Source organism: Podarcis tiliguerta (assembly GCF_965153285.1).
Source record: "Podarcis tiliguerta genome assembly, chromosome: 2".
NCBI classification, from domain to species: Eukaryota; Metazoa; Chordata; class Lepidosauria; order Squamata; family Lacertidae; genus Podarcis; species Podarcis tiliguerta.
In genome coordinates this window covers 5,817,358-5,835,831 of record NC_139535.1, presented here as the reverse complement: position 1 = coordinate 5,835,831, position 18,474 = coordinate 5,817,358, and the positions used below count along the sequence as shown (strand labels likewise).

The 18,474-nt window shown below is 47.1% G+C and overlaps 1 protein-coding gene across 1 annotated transcript; it reads left to right on the top strand.

Moving 5' to 3' along the window:
* The first annotated feature begins 92 nt into the window (after positions 1-92).
* On the top strand, positions 93-16,723 carry LOC310672906 (uncharacterized protein). The gene is made up of 9 exons (XM_083430559.1): positions 93-250; positions 2,202-3,027; positions 3,243-3,315; positions 4,736-6,145; positions 10,455-10,975; positions 11,640-11,766; positions 12,712-12,788; positions 14,221-14,347; positions 15,572-16,723. The coding sequence occupies exons 2-9, from the start codon at positions 2,257-2,259 to the stop codon at positions 16,498-16,500; spliced, it is 4,035 nt and encodes a 1,344-aa protein (XP_083286685.1). The 5' UTR covers positions 93-250; positions 2,202-2,256; the 3' UTR covers positions 16,501-16,723.
* The last annotated feature ends 1,751 nt before the right edge of the window (positions 16,724-18,474 follow it).

Sequence of the window (18,474 nt, the reverse complement as noted above, 5' to 3'; positions counted from 1 at the left end):
TGAAAACACAGTCATAATATTCAACCTGCTTGTGTTCAGTTCAAGTAGAAAAGGCTGTCCTTTTTGGTTCTTTAAGGGTTAAGGGGAGAACAGAGTACTCCATTTCCCCTCACCCTAGAGAGGAAGGAAATGGAAAGCAAGGGGGGCCACAATGAGAGTAGCACCTTCTCCTTCTAGGAACTGGGTTTTTGTGTTCCCTTTTTGGAGAAAATTGGAGGAAGCTTGTGCCTGTGGATGCCGAGTGTTAAAGGTGCATTCATTAAAAAAAATAATGGGGGGAATATAGGGGGCTGGTTGGACTTGGGAGGGGGGCGGCTGCAGGAGGAGGAGAGAATGAATGGTAGTGGAAGGGATCACTGTGCAGTGGCAGAACACCTGCTTGGGGTGCAGAAGGTCCCTGGAGTGATGCTGCCAGTCAGTGTAGACAATAGGTAAAGTTAAAGGGACCCCTGACCATTAGGTCCAGTCATGACCGACTCTGGGGTTGCGGCGCTCATCTCGCTTTATTGGCCGAGGAAGCCGGCGTACAGCCTCCGGGTCATGTGGCCAGCAGGACTAAGCTGCTTCTGGCGAACCAGAGCAGCGCACAGTAATGCCGTTTACCTTCCCACTGGAGTGGTACCTATTTATCTACTTGCACTTTGACATGCTTTCGAACTGCTAGGTTGGCAGGAGCAGGGACCAAGCAACGGGAGCTCACCCCGTCGCGGGGATTCGAACCGCCGACCTTCTGATCGGCAAGCCCTAGGCTCTGTGGTTTAACCCACAGCGCCACCCGCGTCCCTAGTGTAGACAATAGTGAGCCTATTTTAAAAGCTCTTCCTTTTGAACCATGGGGTTCAGCACCTTCCTTTAAAGGAAAGGGCCACAGCTCAAGGGTGGGGTGCCTGCTTGCATGTAGAAGGTCTCAGGTTCAGTCTCAAGCAGGCTCCTGTACAAAACCCCGGAGAGTTGCCGCTGCCAGTCAGTGCCAGCAGTACTGAACTAGATGGCCCAATGGTCTGGCTCAATAGAAGGCAGCTTCCTTTGTTCCTAGGATTCTCCGAAATTAGGGGGTGACTCACAAGCAACAACATCCAGTGCCCTTTTAAAATGTGTTGGGGGCGGGTTATTGAGTTGTTTTTGTTTTGATTATGTGTTTTGTGTTTTTATATTGTGATTTTATCTCATGAACCGCCCTGAGACCTGCGGGCATAGGGCGGTATACAAATTTAATTAATAACAATAACCACAAGAAACCCTCGGCAGAGGGAGGGACAGCCCCACTAGATGCAAAAATGCAAAACGGTAATTTTTCTGCTATTCATAAAATGGAAAGAGTTGGGCAGAATCGGGTCCCTCCACCGAATCGTAGAAAGGGATCACCAGGGTCATCTAGTCCAACCCCCAGCAGTGCAGCTTGCAGGAATGATGTAGTCCAGCCATATATATATATATATATTCTGTTTTACAATTTAGAATACTCATTTAAACATCCTTATAATATCAATGACTTTCTTTCTTCTCTTTCCATGGTTCATTTTGGATAGCATAAATCCCTGCATATTTTATATAAACTAAACCATTCAGTATGCCATTATTGCATCCATCAAAACTTATTTACACTGTTGAATTTATCTTAATGCTGCCCACGTTTTCAAAAATACACATTTCTCTCCCCCATATATTCAACAAACATTTTCCAGTCTTCTCTAAGCGTATGTTTGTTTTGTTTTCTTATTCTATATGTTAGGTCCGCAAGCTGTGCATATTCCATCACTTTAAGTTGTCATCCTTCTTTAGTTGGGACCTCGCTCATTTTCCATAATCCAGCCATTTTCGAACCGTCACAGGTTCCCCATCAGTGGCCCAAAAGACAACGAAGTGCTGCCAAATATTGTACCACGGCTATGAATAGCGATGCTGTCCCTTCAGTCTTTGATAGAAACATAGGAGGTGATTATATTCAGGCAGAGGGGCTCCAAGATTTCAGGCAGGGGACGTTCCCATCCGTGCCAGGAGAGGTCAAGGAAGAGCCAGTGGCCTTCTGCATGCAACGCAGATGTTCTGCCCATGAGCTATGGCTCTCTAGGTCATTATGAACATTGGAAGCTGCTGTCTCAGATCATTTGCCCATTTGGCTCAGTGCTGTAGTGGCAACAGCTTTCCAGAGTTTCAATAATAATAATAATACACAATTTCATTCTTTCCTACATTTGCAGAACAAGACAAATGGCCTGAGCTGAGAGACAGGCATCCTCAACCCTGTGAGTGAAAATGGCTGCAGAAATCCCAGCAGCCTCTCTGGGTCTCCAGTTCCAGTGGGCAGCAGAGGCCGGTGTGGAGACAGGAATTAAAATGGACCAGGCAGAATTGGCAAGGCTGGCACCAGAGATGGCACCGGAAGGGACTGACTGTCTTGGGGGCACAGAGGGACTGCATCTGAGCTGGACGGAGCCACAATGTATCAAAGAGGAGCCGGAAGAGGAGCTGTCGTCCCGGCAATGGGAAGCCCAGTGGCAGGAATTCCTCCGGACTGTGCAGGCCCCACACTCTGGGGGAGAAGGAAGCCCACAGCTCCCAGGGGATGGGGCATGGGGCGAGGCAAAGCCTTCTGGGTCCTCCTTTGAGGGAGCAGCCGTTCCCAGCCAGTGGACTGAAGCAGCAGAGAACAGGACCAGTCTCCCTTCCAGACCAGCCGCTGCCAGCCAGGGAAACATCGGGCAAGCGAAAGAAATCAAGATGGAGGACGTCGGCAGCTCTGAGGCTCATCGCCAGCTCTTCAGGCAGCTCCGCTACCGGGACGCCCAGGGCCCTCGCGTGGTCTACGGGCTCCTGAGGGAGCTTTGCCATCAGTGGCTGAGGCCAGAGAAGCACACCAAGGAGCAGATCCTGGAGCTGGTGATCCTGGAGCAGTTCCTGGCTGTGCTGCCCTCGGAAATGGGGAGCTGGGTGAAGGAGCGAGGCTCAGAGGGCTGCGTCCAGGCCGTGGCCCTGGCAGAGGAATTCCTCCTGAGGCACCAGGAGGCGGAGAAAGTGGGAGGGCAGGTGAGAGAAGCATTTGGGGGTCCAGAGTCGACAAAGGGGTTAAAGAAGTGGTCATTTTGCTTAAGAACACGACTCCTGGATCACCCAATGAATGGTTGTGGCTCCCCGGAGATTAATGCCAGGGATAATGCAAGCTATACATGCCGAGAAGTGAACATGTTCTCTCTTGCTCTGCAGGGGCTGAATAGGAAAAATGTTTTCTCCTTCTCTTTCAGGGACTGAGGACCATTGCAGAGGGAGCTGCTTGTGTCACTGAAGGAGAAAAGCAGGGAAACAGGGTGACTTCAGGTAAAAATTATTTCTTGGCTCTTGAATCGTCACTGGAGGGAGAAGTGAGGGTTTTTGTTGTGAGTTTACAGGAAAATGTGATCAAAATATCTTGTGTGTCAGATAGGGCTGGGCGATATCTGGTTTTCAACACTGCAATACAACCTGATAATAAATATATCACAATGTCTGAAAGTATTGCAGGAGGCATGGTCACTTGAGAAAAACTTTTCTCTATCCGTTTTTTCCATGCCCAGAGTGGCTAGAGAAACCCAGGCAGATGGATGGAGAATTATTATTATTATTATTATTATTATTATTATTATTCTGTGCATAATTTGATAGACTTCTCTCATGTCACCTCTTACTTGATTTTTCCCCAAACCCATGCAGGAGAAAATTTGTTTTGGGGTTCAACGCAGAAGCTCACACCAAATTCACAATTAGACTTAATGTGGTAATCCATTAGAGGCAGAGTCCAGAGAGTCTGTGATTGCTCTCTGTTAGAACTCAAACTATATAGGAAAATGCACATCACCTTGGCTGTTTCTGACGGATTGGATCCTAAAATTCCTGGGCACTTCGTCTCCTGATGAATAGCAGAGTCCCAGAAGCATATACAATGGTACCTTGGTTTACGAACTCCATGCATTCCGGAAGTCTGTTCTTAAACTGAAACTGTTCTTAAACTGAGGCGCGCTTTCCCTAATGAGGCCTCCTGCCGCCGGAGCTCTTCCACCATTCGGATTAGACTGATTAAACCGAGGTAAAGTTCTCAAACCAAAACACTATTTCCGGTTTTGCGGAGTTTGTACACCAAATCGTTCTTAAACCAGACTGTTCTTAAACTGAGGTACCACTGTATTTGGAATGGAGGCGTCGTGTAGTAATAATACACACAGAGTCAAAGGTCCATCAGTAAAAGAAAAATTTTTACTAAAGGCAAAAAGGCTTCATTACAACAAAAAAGAACAACTGCAGAGTAAAAACTGCAAACGTGCGAGGTACAAACAAAAGTAAGAGAGAGAGCGAGAGAGAGAGCAGCTTGCTGAGCACACAAATTTATCTCTCCTGGCTCAGCGTGACCTTGAAATAGTCAAAACAATATTTGCAACAGAAATGAACCTTCTAGAATGAACTAGAATCTTCCAGCATTTTCCAGTTTCTTCCCTCAAAGATTTTAGCCATGACAGTTTCATCCTCTGGCCAAGCACCTCATTGTCCCAACCTCTATAATCCACCTGCACTCCTTAGAAACACTTACTCAAACCACTTTTTTTGCAGTATGTGCAGATCCTTTCTCGTACCTTATCTGCAGTTGTCTTTCACTCTAGCCTCATAATGGGTCTAATAGGATTTCTACCTCATGCTGCAACCTTTTCTCATGGGAAGTTGCTCCTGTTCCATTAATTGAGGCTCGTATCTCCCTCTCCTCTTGCAGGTGGTGGCGGAGAAAGCGATCAAGATGGCAAAACGCTGAAAGGGGAAACTGAGGCAAAGCAGGAGTGGAGGACAAAACCTGTCGCTCCCGAAGGCGACGATGTGCATGAAATTCAGATCAAAGAAGAATATTGCGTTGGAAACGACAGGACTGAATTCCCTCTATGTGCAAAAAACTTAGCTAGTAGGTCGCACCTTAGAGCAGACCGAAGAATGCACGCTGGGGAGAAACCGTTTAAATGCGCCGACTGTGGGGAGAACTTCAGTAGCCGGAAAAGCTACGTTATCCACCAAAGAATCCACACAGGGGAGAAGCCTTATAAATGCTCGGACTGTGGAAAGAGCTTCAGGCAAAGGATACAGCTGACCATTCATCAGAGAATACACACAAGCGAGAAACCCTTTACGTGCTCAGAGTGCGGAAGGACTTTCCGATGCAGCTCGAACCTCATTTCCCACCGGCGAATCCACACGGCGGACAAACTCTTCCAATGTTCGGCGTGCGGAAAGAGCTTCAACCGGAGCAAAAGTCTGACGTTGCATCAGAAAATCCACACGGGGGTGAAACCCTTCAAGTGCTCAGAGTGCGGGAAGATCTTTAGCAGGAGCAAAAGTCTGAACTCGCATCTAAGGATCCATATGGGGGAGAAGCCATATACGTGTTCGGAGTGTGGGAAAAGCTTCAGTAGAAGAACTAGCCTTACTCTGCATCAGAGAAGCCACACAGGGGAGAAGCCCTTCATGTGCATCCTGTGTGGAAAGAGGTTCAGCAGGAGCTCAAACCTTCGCTCTCATAAGAAAATCCACACTGAGGGGAAAGCGTATAAATGTCTGCAGTGTGGAAAGAGCTACCGTCACAGCATCACCCTTGGTATTCATCAGAGAAGCCACACAGGAGAGGAGCCTTATATGTGCCCAGTATGTGGGAAGAGATTCGGTCATAAGCATCACCTTACTTCACATCAGAAAATACACACAGGCGAGAAGCCATTTGCCTGTTCCCTGTGCGGAAGGAGCTTCAGCCACAACATCAGTCTTAAGAGACATCAGAGAATCCACACAGGGGAGAAGCCGTATAAGTGCTCAGAGTGCGGGAAGGACTTCAGTCGGAGCACCAATCTTAGGTCCCACCAGAGAATCCACACGGGGGAGAAACCGTACACCTGCTCCGAGTGCGGAAAGAGCTTCAGTCGGAACACCAGCCTCACTTACCATCAGAGAATCCACACGGGGGAGAAACCCTATAAATGCCCGGAGTGCGGAAAGAGCTTCAGTCGGAAAACGGGTCTTACGTCTCACCAGGAAACCCACAAAGGGAGGAACCGTATCGGTGCTCGGAGCGTGGAAAGAGTTTCGGCAGTCACATGCCCTTTAACTAACGCGAAAGAAACCGTGGAAGGGAAAATGGAGTGAATCCCAATGAGCACAGAAAGAACTTGTGCTGGCATGCAGATCTTCCAAATGATCCTTCTCCAGAAGGTGGTGTATAAATAATTTAGACTGGATATTTTCCGGACTTCTTTTTCCCCCAAATTTGTTGTTGTTGTCGTTTAGTCGTTTAGTCATGTCCGACTCTTCGTGACCCCCTGGACCAGAGCACACCAGGCACTCCTGTCTTCCACTGCTTCCCGCAGTTTGGTCAAACTCATGTTTGTAGCTTCGAGAACACTGTCCAACAATCTCGTCCTCTGTCATCGCCTTCTCCTTGTGTCCTCCATCTTTCCCAACATCAGGGTCTTTTCCAGAGAGTCTTCTCTTCTCATGAGGTGGCCAAAGTATTGGAGCCTCAGCTTCAGGACCTGTCCTTCCAGTGAGCACTCAGGGCTGTTTTCCTTCAGAATGGAGAGGTTTGATCTTCTTGCAGTCCATGGGACTCTCAAGAGTCTCCTCCAGCACCATAATTCAAAAGCATCCATTCTTCGGCGGTCAGCCTTCTTTATGGTCCACCTCTCACTTCCATACATCACTACTGGTTTTCAAATTTAGAAAAATGCAAAAAAAAAAAAAAGCTTGCAGTGCAAAACATGCCATAGTATGTTGTATAAATAAATAATACACAATTAACTGGCTCAGGCCTAAAAATACAAAGGAAAAATGCAGAAGAGAGAAAGGGAAGAGTGTGTTTGTGTCTTTGTGTGTTTTGCCTCCCTCGGGTATTTCCTTGAGCTCTGTGGACGCCTTTCGCTTGTCTGGATGAAGGATGGAGGTTTGGGTATGTGATCGCCAGAGCCTTCACAGCAGACCTCATGACCAAGGACTACAGTTCCTATCATCCCTGACCACTGGTCCTGCTAGCTAGGGATGATTGGAGTTGTAGTCCAAAAACAGCTGGAGACCCAAGTTTGGGAAATACTGGGCCAGATGGTATGCGGAGAGGGGCCCTCCTCAGGTAACTGGCAGACAGGTACTATTGCTATTTCCATTATAAAAGCCTTTATTTTCCATTATAAAGCCTTTATTTTGCAGCATAAAGTTTATACACTGCTTGATTATGTTTTAAAAAACACACCTCAAAGCGGTTTACAAAGAGAACGAAAGAGTGAAATAATCAGAAGGAAAAAAAACCCTCTTAAAACATTCAAAAGATAAAATCAACAATAAGCTAAAAACGGATGCAGCGGCACTCTACATATCTGGGTTTAATAAAAATAAATGTTTTTAGCAGGTGCTGAAAGAGCACAGTGAAGGCACCTGCTTGATGTCACGAGGCAGTGAGTTCCATAGTGAAAGACCTGCCGCACTAAAAGATTGATTTCATACCAATGGAGAGCGGGGATTATGTGGTCGAGTGGGCAAATACATTTTATTTTCTTTTGTAAAATTCAATCTTTATTATTTTTAAAAAATAGACATTTATACAACACTCTGTTTTTGTTTGTAACAAAAAAAGAAAATGATGGCAACTGAAGCAAAGGTACTTTGTATACCTCACAATACACATAGAATCATAGAATCATAGAGTTGGAAGAGACCACAAGGGCCATCGAGTCCAACCCCCTGCCAAGCAGGAAACACCATCAGAGCACTCCTGACATATGGTTGTCAAGCCTCTGCTTAAAGACCTCCAAAGAAGGAGACTCCACCACACTCCTTGGCAGCAAATTCCACTGTGGAACACCTCTTACTGTCAGGAAGTTCTTCCTAATGTTTAGGTGGAATCTTCTTTCTTGTAGTTTGGATCCATTGCTCCGTGTCCGCTTCTCTGGAGCAGCAGAAAACAACCTTTCTCCCTCCTCTATGTGACATCCTTTTATATATTTGAACATGGCTATCATATCACCCCTTAACCTCCTCTTCTCCAGGCTAAACGTGCCCAGCTCCCTTAGCCATTCCTCATAAGGCATCGTTTCCAGGCCTTTGACCATTTTGGTTGCCCTCCTCTGGACACGTTCCAGTTTGTCAGTGTCCTTCTTGAACTGTGGTGCCCAGAACTGGACACAGTACTCCAGGTGAGGTCTGACCAGAGCAGAATACAGTGGCACTATTACTTCCCTTGATCTAGATGCTATACTCCTATTGATGCAGCCCAGAATTGCATTGGCTTTTTTAGCTGCCGCGTCACACTGTTGGCTCATGTCAAGTTTGTGGTCAACCAAGACTCCTAGATCCTTTTCACATGTACTGCTCTCAAGCCAGGTGTCACCCATCTTGTATTTGTGCCTCTCATTTTTTCTGCCCAAGTGCAATACTTTACATTTCTCCCTGTTAAAGTTCATCTTGTTTGTTTTGGCCCAGTTCTCTAATCTGTCAAGGTCGTTTTGAAGTGTGATCCTGTCTTCTGGGGTGTTAGCCACCCCTCCCAGTTTGGTGTCATCTGCAAATTTGATCAGGATGCCCTTGAGTCCATCCTCCAAGTCGTTGATAAAGATGTTGAATAAGACCGGGCCCAAGACAGAACCCTGTGGCACCCCACTAGTCACTCTTCTCCAGGATGAAGAGGAACCATTGATGAGCACCCTTTGGGTCCGGTCAGTCAGCCAGTTACAAATCCACTGAGTGGTAGCATAGTCAAGACCGCATTTTACCAGCTTCTTTACAAGAATATCATGGGGCACCTTGTCAAATGCCTTGCTGAAATCAAGGTAGGCTACATCCACTGCGTTCCCTTCATCTACCAGGCTTGTAATTCTGTCAAAAAACATGACACTACAATTTATGAAAGAAAGAAAAAAGAAAAGAAAAGAAAGAAGAAAAAGTAGTTGAGGTTTTTAAAAAGACTTCCAAACATTCTCATTGCACGTTATCTGTTAAGCAATACACTTTTACCGCAGTCTACGGCTGCATGCACTCTATATACATCGAAAGCACGTGGCTTCCCGCAACAGGAACTATAGTTTCCCCCCTTATGGTGCTACAGTTCCCGCCACCCTTAAACTACTGCTCCCAGGATTCCTCTTTTTTGGGGGTTAGTCGTGCTTTAATAGCACGGCGCGTTTGCAGGCTAAGGGTTAAAGCAAAAGAGTCACGCTTCCTAGAGAGGCGGCTGGAACGAAGGAAGAGATTTATGAATGGGAAGAGTCGCATCCAGCCCCTCCCCCGCGACTGGGGGAGTCGGAGGCAGCCTTTGATCTCCCTCCCCCGCCCCCCACGCACGGCAGCCTTCCTCTCCCTCTCTTCCTTCTCTCCCCCCTTTCCAAACAAGGGATCTGGTGAGTGCAAACCCCTCGGGGTGAATTGGGATCCCCGGGGCTGCTGTGGAAGGAGGGTGAGTGGGGAAACTGAGGCAAGGGGGAGAAGGAAGGCTGGGATTGTTGGAAGGGGCCTCGCGGAGAGACCCCAGCCGGCGCTTCAAGGCGAAAGCAAGGAGGCAGCCTCGGATTCAGGCAGGCTTCAAAAGAGGATGCGTGGAAGGGGACCCCGGGGTCATCTAGTCCAACCCCCTGCCATGCAAGGAATCCCCGGGGGGGCTCGAACCACCAGCCGTCTAGTCAGCTAGCTTCCCTTTCCTCCGTCGGAGGCAGCAAAATTGATGATTTGCATTGACTGGTCCATATCCAACATTATTGTTGTTATTGTTGTTCACTGACAGACTTTCATCTATAATAAAAGTACATATTAGCATCTCTGTGTTCAATTCATAGAGTTATTTCTACAGGCCATTTACATTCCGTGTGGGAGGCTGCTATCATAGGCAATGTGCAACATTATTATCTTTTTAAAATTAAATTTCTATACTGCCCTTCACCCAAAGATCTTGGGGCTGCAAAGAAGAGGCGAGAGGCAGAGAGTCGCCTTCTTTGAGAATAGTCTTGGGCTGGGGTATAGTTTGGGGGTTTTCATACCTTTATTTTAGATCTGGTTACGTAGGAATTGTTCAGTCAGATTGTGTATTTTTGGGTGTTTCGTTTATTGTTTATGATTGCTTTTGTTGCGCTGCAATTGTGCATTTTTTCCATGAACTGATACCATGGCTTATTCCATAGAGCAAGAGACTCTGAATCCCAGGGTTGTGGGTTCGAGACCCACATTGTGTGGAATTGAACCCGGGATCTTCTGCATGCAGGACAACTGCTTTACCCCTGAGCTATGGCCCTTCCTGGATTTTGTAGCTTTTATTCTGTGCCGGATGAATTCCCTCGCTCCCACATCCTCATTCCCAGCCTCTCATTTCCCTCTTGCTTGCCTTGTTTACAGGAGGAAACCTTCATCCTTAACCAGGTGGATTTCCAGTTTTTCCTGCAAAGTACCTTCTCCGCTTGGCGACATGTGCAATTGACCTGTTTCCTATGCTGAATTCACCTCCACCCTAAATCCCAGGCCGTCGAAAAGATTCGGCAGTGAGGGAAGGAGCTGCTCCCGACCTGTGGGGAGCCACGGATCGAAGATGGGAGAGCGGGAGCTGGCTGGGTCCCTAGCAAGACAGGACCCTTGCGTCACCCAGACTAGGAGCAGCGGGGGATTCTGGGAAAGAACCGCACAGGAGATCCTGGGCGAGGAGGTCGTCCTCAGCTCAGACGCTCAGCGCCAGCGTTTCAGGCGATTCCGCTACCAGGAGGCTGAGGGACCCAGAAAGGTTTGCAGCCGACTCCACCATCTTTGCCGTCAGTGGCTGGAGCCAGAGCAACACACCAAGGCTGAGATTCTGGACCTGGTGATCCTGGAGCAGTTCCTGGCTGTCCTCCCCCCGGAGATGGAGAACTGGGTCAGGGAATGCGGAGCGGAGACCAGCTCCCAGGCGGTGGCCCTGGCCGAAGGTTTCCTCCTGAGTTGGGCAGAGGACCAGAAACAGGAGAAGGAGCAGGTGAGAGATTCATCCAAGTATTATTTTTATCTCATCCTTCCTCTCACAAGAGCCCAGCACAACAAATGCTTTTTGTGGGGGATGGAGAGCCAAATGCAGCTTTTAAAAAGTTAAAACAAAACCACAGTAGAAAATACAATGTTTAGGTGGAATGTGTCCTTGAGCTCTGGATGGAGACACAAATGCAAATATTAATTTAAATGTGTGTGTAGAAATCCGCTTCCTTCACAAAAACATACCGTATTTTTTGCTCTATAAGACTCACTTTTTCCCTCCTAAAAAGTAAGGGGAAATGTGTGTGCGTCTTATGGAGCGAATGCAGGCTGCGCAGCTATCCCAGAAGCCCGAACAGCAAGAGGGATTGCTGCTTTCACTGCGCAGAGATCCCTCTTGTTATTCTGGTTTCTGAGATTCAGAATATTTTTTTTCTTGTTTTCCTCCTCCAAAAACTAGGTGCGTCTTGTGGTCTGGTGCATCTTATAGAGCGAAAAATACGGTAATTTGCATTTCCCACTCCACCCACAATGCGGCCCTCAGAACGTTGCCCAGATGGGAATTCGGCCCTCACATTGGAAAAGCCTCCTTTCATCTGCCTTTTGCTTGCATCCTTTTTTATTATGATTTCTCTCCTCTCCCTCACCTGGGTCCCTTACATCGCTTCCAGCCCCAGACGCTGCCAGCAGAATCGGTCCCCGCTTCCTCCGAAGCCGAGATGCCTCCGTCGGACTCCAGGCGGAGTCGGCCCTCCTGGGGGATCGCGCAGGAGGGCGAAGGGAACGCCAGCTCCCCAGGTAAGAATGGGCAGAGAACATTTCAGCTCCTGCTGGGTGTGTGTAGGAATATAATAACAGTACAGTGGTACCTCGGGTTACAGATGCTTCAGGTTACAGGCGCTTCAGGTTACAGACTCCGCTAACCCAGAAATATTACCTCGGATTAAGAACTTTGCTTTAGGATGAGAACAGAAATTGTGCGGCAGCAGCGGCAGACCCCAATAGCTAAAGTTCTTAATCTCAGGTTAAGAACAGTTTCAGGTTAAGAACGGACCTCCGGAACGAATTAAGTTCTTAACCCGAGGTACCACTGTATAAGCTGCCTTATCCTGATTCAGACCATTGGGTCTATCTTAGCTTAGTGTGTCAAATGCCGACTGGCATATTTGAATCCTGGTGTCTCCCAGAGTCCTAGCCTGAGACTCTAACCACTGCAACACACTGCTGTGCGTGCTCTCTCTCTCTCTCTCTCTCTCCTGAAACACACAAAAAAAATGTTCCTAAAGCAATGCAATGCTTCCCACCATTATTGTTGTTTAGTCGTTTAGTCATGTCCGACTCTTCGTGACCCCATGGACCAGAGCACGCCAGGCACTCCTGTCTTCCACTGCCACCCGCAGTTTGGTCAAACTCATGCTGGTAGCTTCCAGAACACTGTCCCACCATCTCGTCCTCTGTCACCCCCTTCTCCTTGTGCCCTCCATCTTTCCCAACATCAGGGTCTTCTCCAGGGAGTCTTCTCTTCTCATGAGGTGGCCAAAGTATTGGAGCCTCAGCTTCACGATCTGTCCTTCCAGTGAGCACTCAGGGCTGATTTCCTTCAGAATGGAGAGGTTTGATCTTCTTGCAGTCCATGGGACTCTCAAGAGTCTCCTCCAGCACCAGAATTCAAAAGCATCGATTCTTCGGCAATCAGCCTTCTTTATGGCCCAGCTCTCACTTCCATACATTGTGTCATTTCAGGTGCAGGCATGCCAGCAGCCACGCAGACCGAGCCTTCTCCTCTTGCTCGTGGAGGGGCACCTGTGGCACCTGACCAGGTAGGTAGAAGTTTGGGGACAGGCTGGGCGCCTCTGTCCCTGGGCTACTTGTCAAAGGACAAACGGCGAGAGGCTGCGTGGCACCCTTTGAGGGGCAAAGCTGACCTGCTCAGCGTCGCCCACCTTGCCTGGGTTCCTTAGAAGGAGGAGCAGACTGAACGCAACACCTCTTAACTGCTGCCTTAATCATTATTGGTCAAAATTGGTGGCGGGGGGCGATGAGAACAACATTCTTGAGAGAAAATCTGGGACATCATATGCCTGGTTACCAATACGGTGGGAAAACAAACCTAATGATTTTGTTTGCAGTCTTGTAGACCATTTTAGAGTGGTGTGCAACACGATTAAATGCCAAAAAACGAAACAAAACACCAAACTAAAAACAATAAAGCCATTCCAACGTAGCACGGACAGCGAGCCCCTTCTGAAGTTGTCACAGGGTGACTGACGTGATTTATATATCTCCTCGCAGACCCAGATAAGTATGTGCCCTGGCGTGTAGCCCTCTTTGCAACTGCTGCTAGGAAAATTAGAGCAAATTATATAGCCAAGGTAGCCACCAACTGTAAAGGAGATGAATTTATTTGACCCTATCGACAACAAGCTATACTCTTTCTTTATCACCAAACTCCGAATATAATTGCACATTGTATTAATTAACATTATTTTTTAATATACTAGTGGCCATGAGATAATTTTAGCTTATAAATTTAATTGTTCAATGTCTTAATTTGTACAGTGGTGCCCCGCAAGACGAATGCCTCGCAAGACGAAAAACCCGCAAGACAAAAGGGTTTTCCATCTGCAGAGGCGCTTCGCAAAACGAATTTCCCTATGGGCTTGCTTCGCAAGACGAAAATTGACGAAAAATTTTGAGGGTTTTTTTTGCTCCAAAACCCCTTTTTCTGAATCGCTAAGCTGCTAAAAGCATTTTAGCAGCAAAACCGCTAATCCCCCAAGCCTTAAAAAGCCGTTTTTAGCCCTTAAAGTGCCAATAGCGCTAATAGCGCTAATCCGTCAATGGGCTTGCTTCGCAAGACGAAAAAACCGCAAGACGAAAAGACTCGCGGAACGGATTCTTTTCGTCTTGCGAGGCACCACTGTATATTAAGGTACTTTTATAGTTCTGTTTAGAGTAGGTAATGTCTTGATAATATAAGTGTTTTAAGTTTTTTGTATCAATTCAGTATATTTTCTTTTAATTGTTGAATGATTCTGTGTACATTGCGGCAGCCTTTAGCCATGTGCAATAAGACTGACTGACTGACTGACTGGTGCCAAGCCCCGCCCACCAGCCAAACTGGCCTGTGGTTGGTGAGAGATGTCAGGATGTGGCTTACAATAATTGATAATAATAATTTATTTAATGATGAGGATCCGTTGTATAGTCTGCAAGGAGGAGCTGTTTTTTATTGTCGCCTTTCCCTTCCAGGTTCCGGTGACGTTTGAGGAGGTGGCTGTGTATTTCACAGAGGAGGAGTGGGCTCTGCTGGATCCGGACCAAAGAGCTCTGCAGTGGGAAGTCATGGCGGAGAATTATGGGATTCTGGCTTCCCTGGGTAAGGCTTATTGATTTAACAAAACCTGTATACTGCTTGATTGCATTAAAAAAGAAAGAAAGAAGCAAACTTCTAGGCACACAAAAATGATAAAACAGTGAAATTCTCAAGAAAAGCAACTAAAAGCAGGTATTTAAAACATTCAAAAGATGATTAAGAGGTCATTAAGATGATTAAGAGATAAAACACATGCCTAAACAAAAATGCACTAAGCTGTCACTTGGCAAGGATTTCCAAAGTGCTGCCACATTAACAGATAGATTTCTTACATTGTTTTGAGTACCATGTTTCTTCTCAGTACAGTGGTACCTCAGGTTACAGACGCTTCAAGTTACAGACTTTGCTAGCCCAGAAATAGTGCTTCAGGTTAAGAACTTTGCTTCAGGATGAGAACAGAAACCGCGCGTCGGTGGCAGTGGGAGGCCCCATTAGCTAAAGTGGTACCTCAGGTTAAGAACAGTTTCAGGTTAAGAACAGACCTCCAGAACGAATTAAGTTCTTAACCAGAGGTACCACTGTGTGTAATCCTTATCTAGAGGTTCTGCATAGGAGTCACCTTAAACAGCATCAGAGGCCTGTCACTCTGCATTTTTAGTTAATGGCAATCAGCAAAATTAGTTTAATATTGGCCAGATCTGCCTTCCATTCTGACGTGAGCAGCAGCAGACGTTCCCTCATTTAGAGGCTCCGCTTTCTCCTTGCGATCTTACTAGGACCCTCGTATCTACAGGACTGCCTCTCCTGGTATGCCCCGCGGAGGACCTTAAGGTCCACAAATAGCAACATCCTAGAGGTCCCAGGCTCTAAGGAAGTTAGATTAGCTTCCACCAGAGCCAGGGCCTTCTCAGCACTGGCTCCGGCCTGGTGGAACGCTCTGCCTCATGAGACCAGGGCCCTGCGGGATCTGATTTCTTTCCGCAGGGCCTGTAAGACAGAGTTGTTCCCCTTGGCCTTTGGCTTGGAGCCAATTTGATTCCCTCCCCCTCTTTCTTTTTCCTTTCTCCTCCTGTGATGATGCTGTATTTTAATATTTTAATGTTTCAATATTTTAATGTTGTATTTTAATCTTGTTTTTAAGTTGTATTCATTCAATTTGTTTTTATTATTGCTTGTTAGCCGCCCTGAGCCACGCCTTGGCTGGGGAGGGCGGGGTATAAATAAAAATTATTATTATTATTATTATTATTATTAATTATTATTATTAGTTTTCTCTCCTTCCTTCAGCAGGAGATGGGTGGAAGAATGGGAATGAAGTAACACCGTGCGTGGTCTCCTTGGAAAAAGCCAGACGTTCAGAGTGGGAAGAGCAGAAAAGGGAAACTGAGAAGAGGGAAAATCCCTTCCTTGCCTCCGGCTTCCGCAAAATCGCAATGCACGAAAAGACGGACACCGAAAAGAAGCGGATCGTGTGCGCCGTGTGCGGGAAAAGCTTCAGCCGCAAATCGCACCTTAACGAACATCAGAGAATCCACACCGGGGAGAAACCCTACAAATGCGCCGAGTGCGGCAAGAGCTTCCGCCGGAGCACGGACCTCTCTTCTCATCAGAGAACCCATACGGAAGAGCAGCCGTTCAAATGCTCCGAGTGCGGCAAGAGTTTCCGGGGGAGCTCGGACCTCCGGTCTCACAAGCGGATCCACACCGGGGAGAAACCGTACGCCTGCTCTCTGTGCGGGAAGAGCTTCAGCCACAGCATCAGCCTCAACTCTCATCAGAGAATCCACACGGGAGAGCAGCCGTTCAAGTGCTCCGTCTGCGGGAAAAGCTTCACGCGCAACACGGGCCTGACTCTGCACCACAGAATCCACACCGGGGAGAAGCCGTACACTTGCTCCTTGTGCGGCAAGAGCTTCAGCCACAGCAAGAGCCACGCCATCCACCTCAAAGTGCATGCAGGGGAGAAACCCTACACGTGCTCAGAGTGTGGGAAAAGCTTCATCGGGAGCTCGTATCTTAAGTCACATCAGAGAATCCACACAGGGGAGAAGCCCTATACGTGCCCCGTATGTGGGAAAAGCTTCAGGTGGAGCACAAACTTTAATGAACATAAAAAAATCCACACAGGGGAAAACGTGGTGAATCCTAGGAATCCCTGGATTGGAGAAAGTCCCCCTGGTAGGGCACAGATCTTCATAATGGAGGATTCACTCTAAGGCAGAGCTTTCCAAACTTTTCAAGTTGGGGACGCACTTTTGAGACATGCGTCATTTTGCGACAATGCAGCCGACACACTTAGCGTAACACAACACACAGTTCGGAAAGCTCTGCTTTGAGGAGCAAGGAAGGCTGTAGACCAGGGGTCAGCAAACTTTTTCAGCAGGGTGCCGGTCCACTGTCCCTCAGACCATGTGTGTGGGGGGAGGACAGGCTATATTTTTTTTTGGGGGGGGGATGAATGAATTCCTATGCCCCACAAATCACCCAGAGATGCATTTTCAATAAAAGCACACATTCTTCTCGTGTAAAAACACCAGGCAGGCCCCACAAATAACCCAGAGAATCCTAAGCTTAAAATGTAACGGAGACAAACCATATCACAAGAGGGAGAACCAGTGAGTGTGAGAAGGAAATTGGTGGAAGGCAACATTGGGAGCGGCCGCTGGGACCATATAACACCGGTCCTAAAATATCTACATTGGCTCCCAGTACATTTCTGAGCACAATTCAAAGTGTTGGTGCTGACCTTTAAAGCCCTAAACGGCCTCAGCCCAGTATACCTGAAGGAGCGTCTCCACCCCCATCGTTCAGCCCGGACACTGAGGTCCAGTGCTGAGGGCCTTCTGGCGGTTCCCTCCCCGTAAGAAGTGAGATTACAGGGAACCAGGCAGAGGGCCTTCTCTGCAGTGGTGCCCGCCCTGTGGAACGCCCTCCTGACAGATTTCAAGGAAATTAATAACTATCTGACTTTTAGAAGACATCTGAAGGCAGTCCTGCATCGGGAAGATTTCAATATCTGATGTTTTGTTGTGACAACCCAGGATTTACAGAACGTTGATGGCACATTCTTTGTAAAGAAACCAGAATTTGGGGAGACTGTACAATCTGTCAACTGAGAGAGAAGTAACCATGGTCTGTCTGAAGGCAGATGCCGGTGTATATTTTTATTTATTTATTTTGCTGGACTTTCCAACTCTCGATTCCTGGTGTGCTTCATTTTAACTCTCCACCCCGAGAGTTATCTGTCCCGTGCCTGATAGCATCGTCTCGCTTGCGGCGTTCCATTGTCTGTGTGTTGTGTTAATAAAGATTTCCCCTCTAACTTGGATTGCAGCCTGTGTGTCTGTTTCGCAGGCATTTGAAAATATTAGCGCTGCGATATATTTTATTGCGGCTTTCTTTTTTTTAAAAAAAAGAAACACCACATTTTTATTGCATTTTCATTATACAGAAATGTAAACTGAATAGATGTAAGAGAATACAAGCGTAAAAGTAGCAGAAGGGAAGGCAATATTAAATCTCTAAATTTCCAACTAAGCTTTAGGAAGAACTGCGCCCAACGGTTAGAGCTGTTGACAGTGGAACTCTCCCTCGGGAGGTGGTAGACTCCCCTTCCCTGTCCGGATGCTATAGCTGAGATTCCGGCATTACACGGGGTTGGACTAGATGACCTTGGTGCCCCTTCCAACTCTACAACTACGGATTCATATAGCATACAGTGGTACGTTGGTTTTTGAACGTAATCCGTTCCGGAAGACTGTTCGACTTCCGAAATGTTTGAAAACCAAGGCGCAAAGGGTGGCCTGCAAATTTAACTGAGAAAATGGAAAAACGGCAGAAGCTGTTTGACTTCGGAGGCGCGTTTGAAAATGGAAGTATTTACCGTATTTTTCTGTCTATAAGATGCCCCCATGTATAAGACTATTTTGGAGGACTCCGATTTAAGAAAATGAGGGGAGATGGTCCCCATGTATAAGACACCCCCAAATTTTGGACATTATTTTTTAGGAAAAAATCCTAGTCTTATACACAGAAAAATACGGTACTTATGGGTTTTTAGCGTTTGAAAACCAAAATGTTCAGCTTCTGAGATTTTCGAAAACCGAGGTACCACTGTATAGTGGTACCTCAGGTTAACAACTTAATTTGTTCTGGAGGGCCATTCTTAGCCTGAAACTGTTCTTAACCTG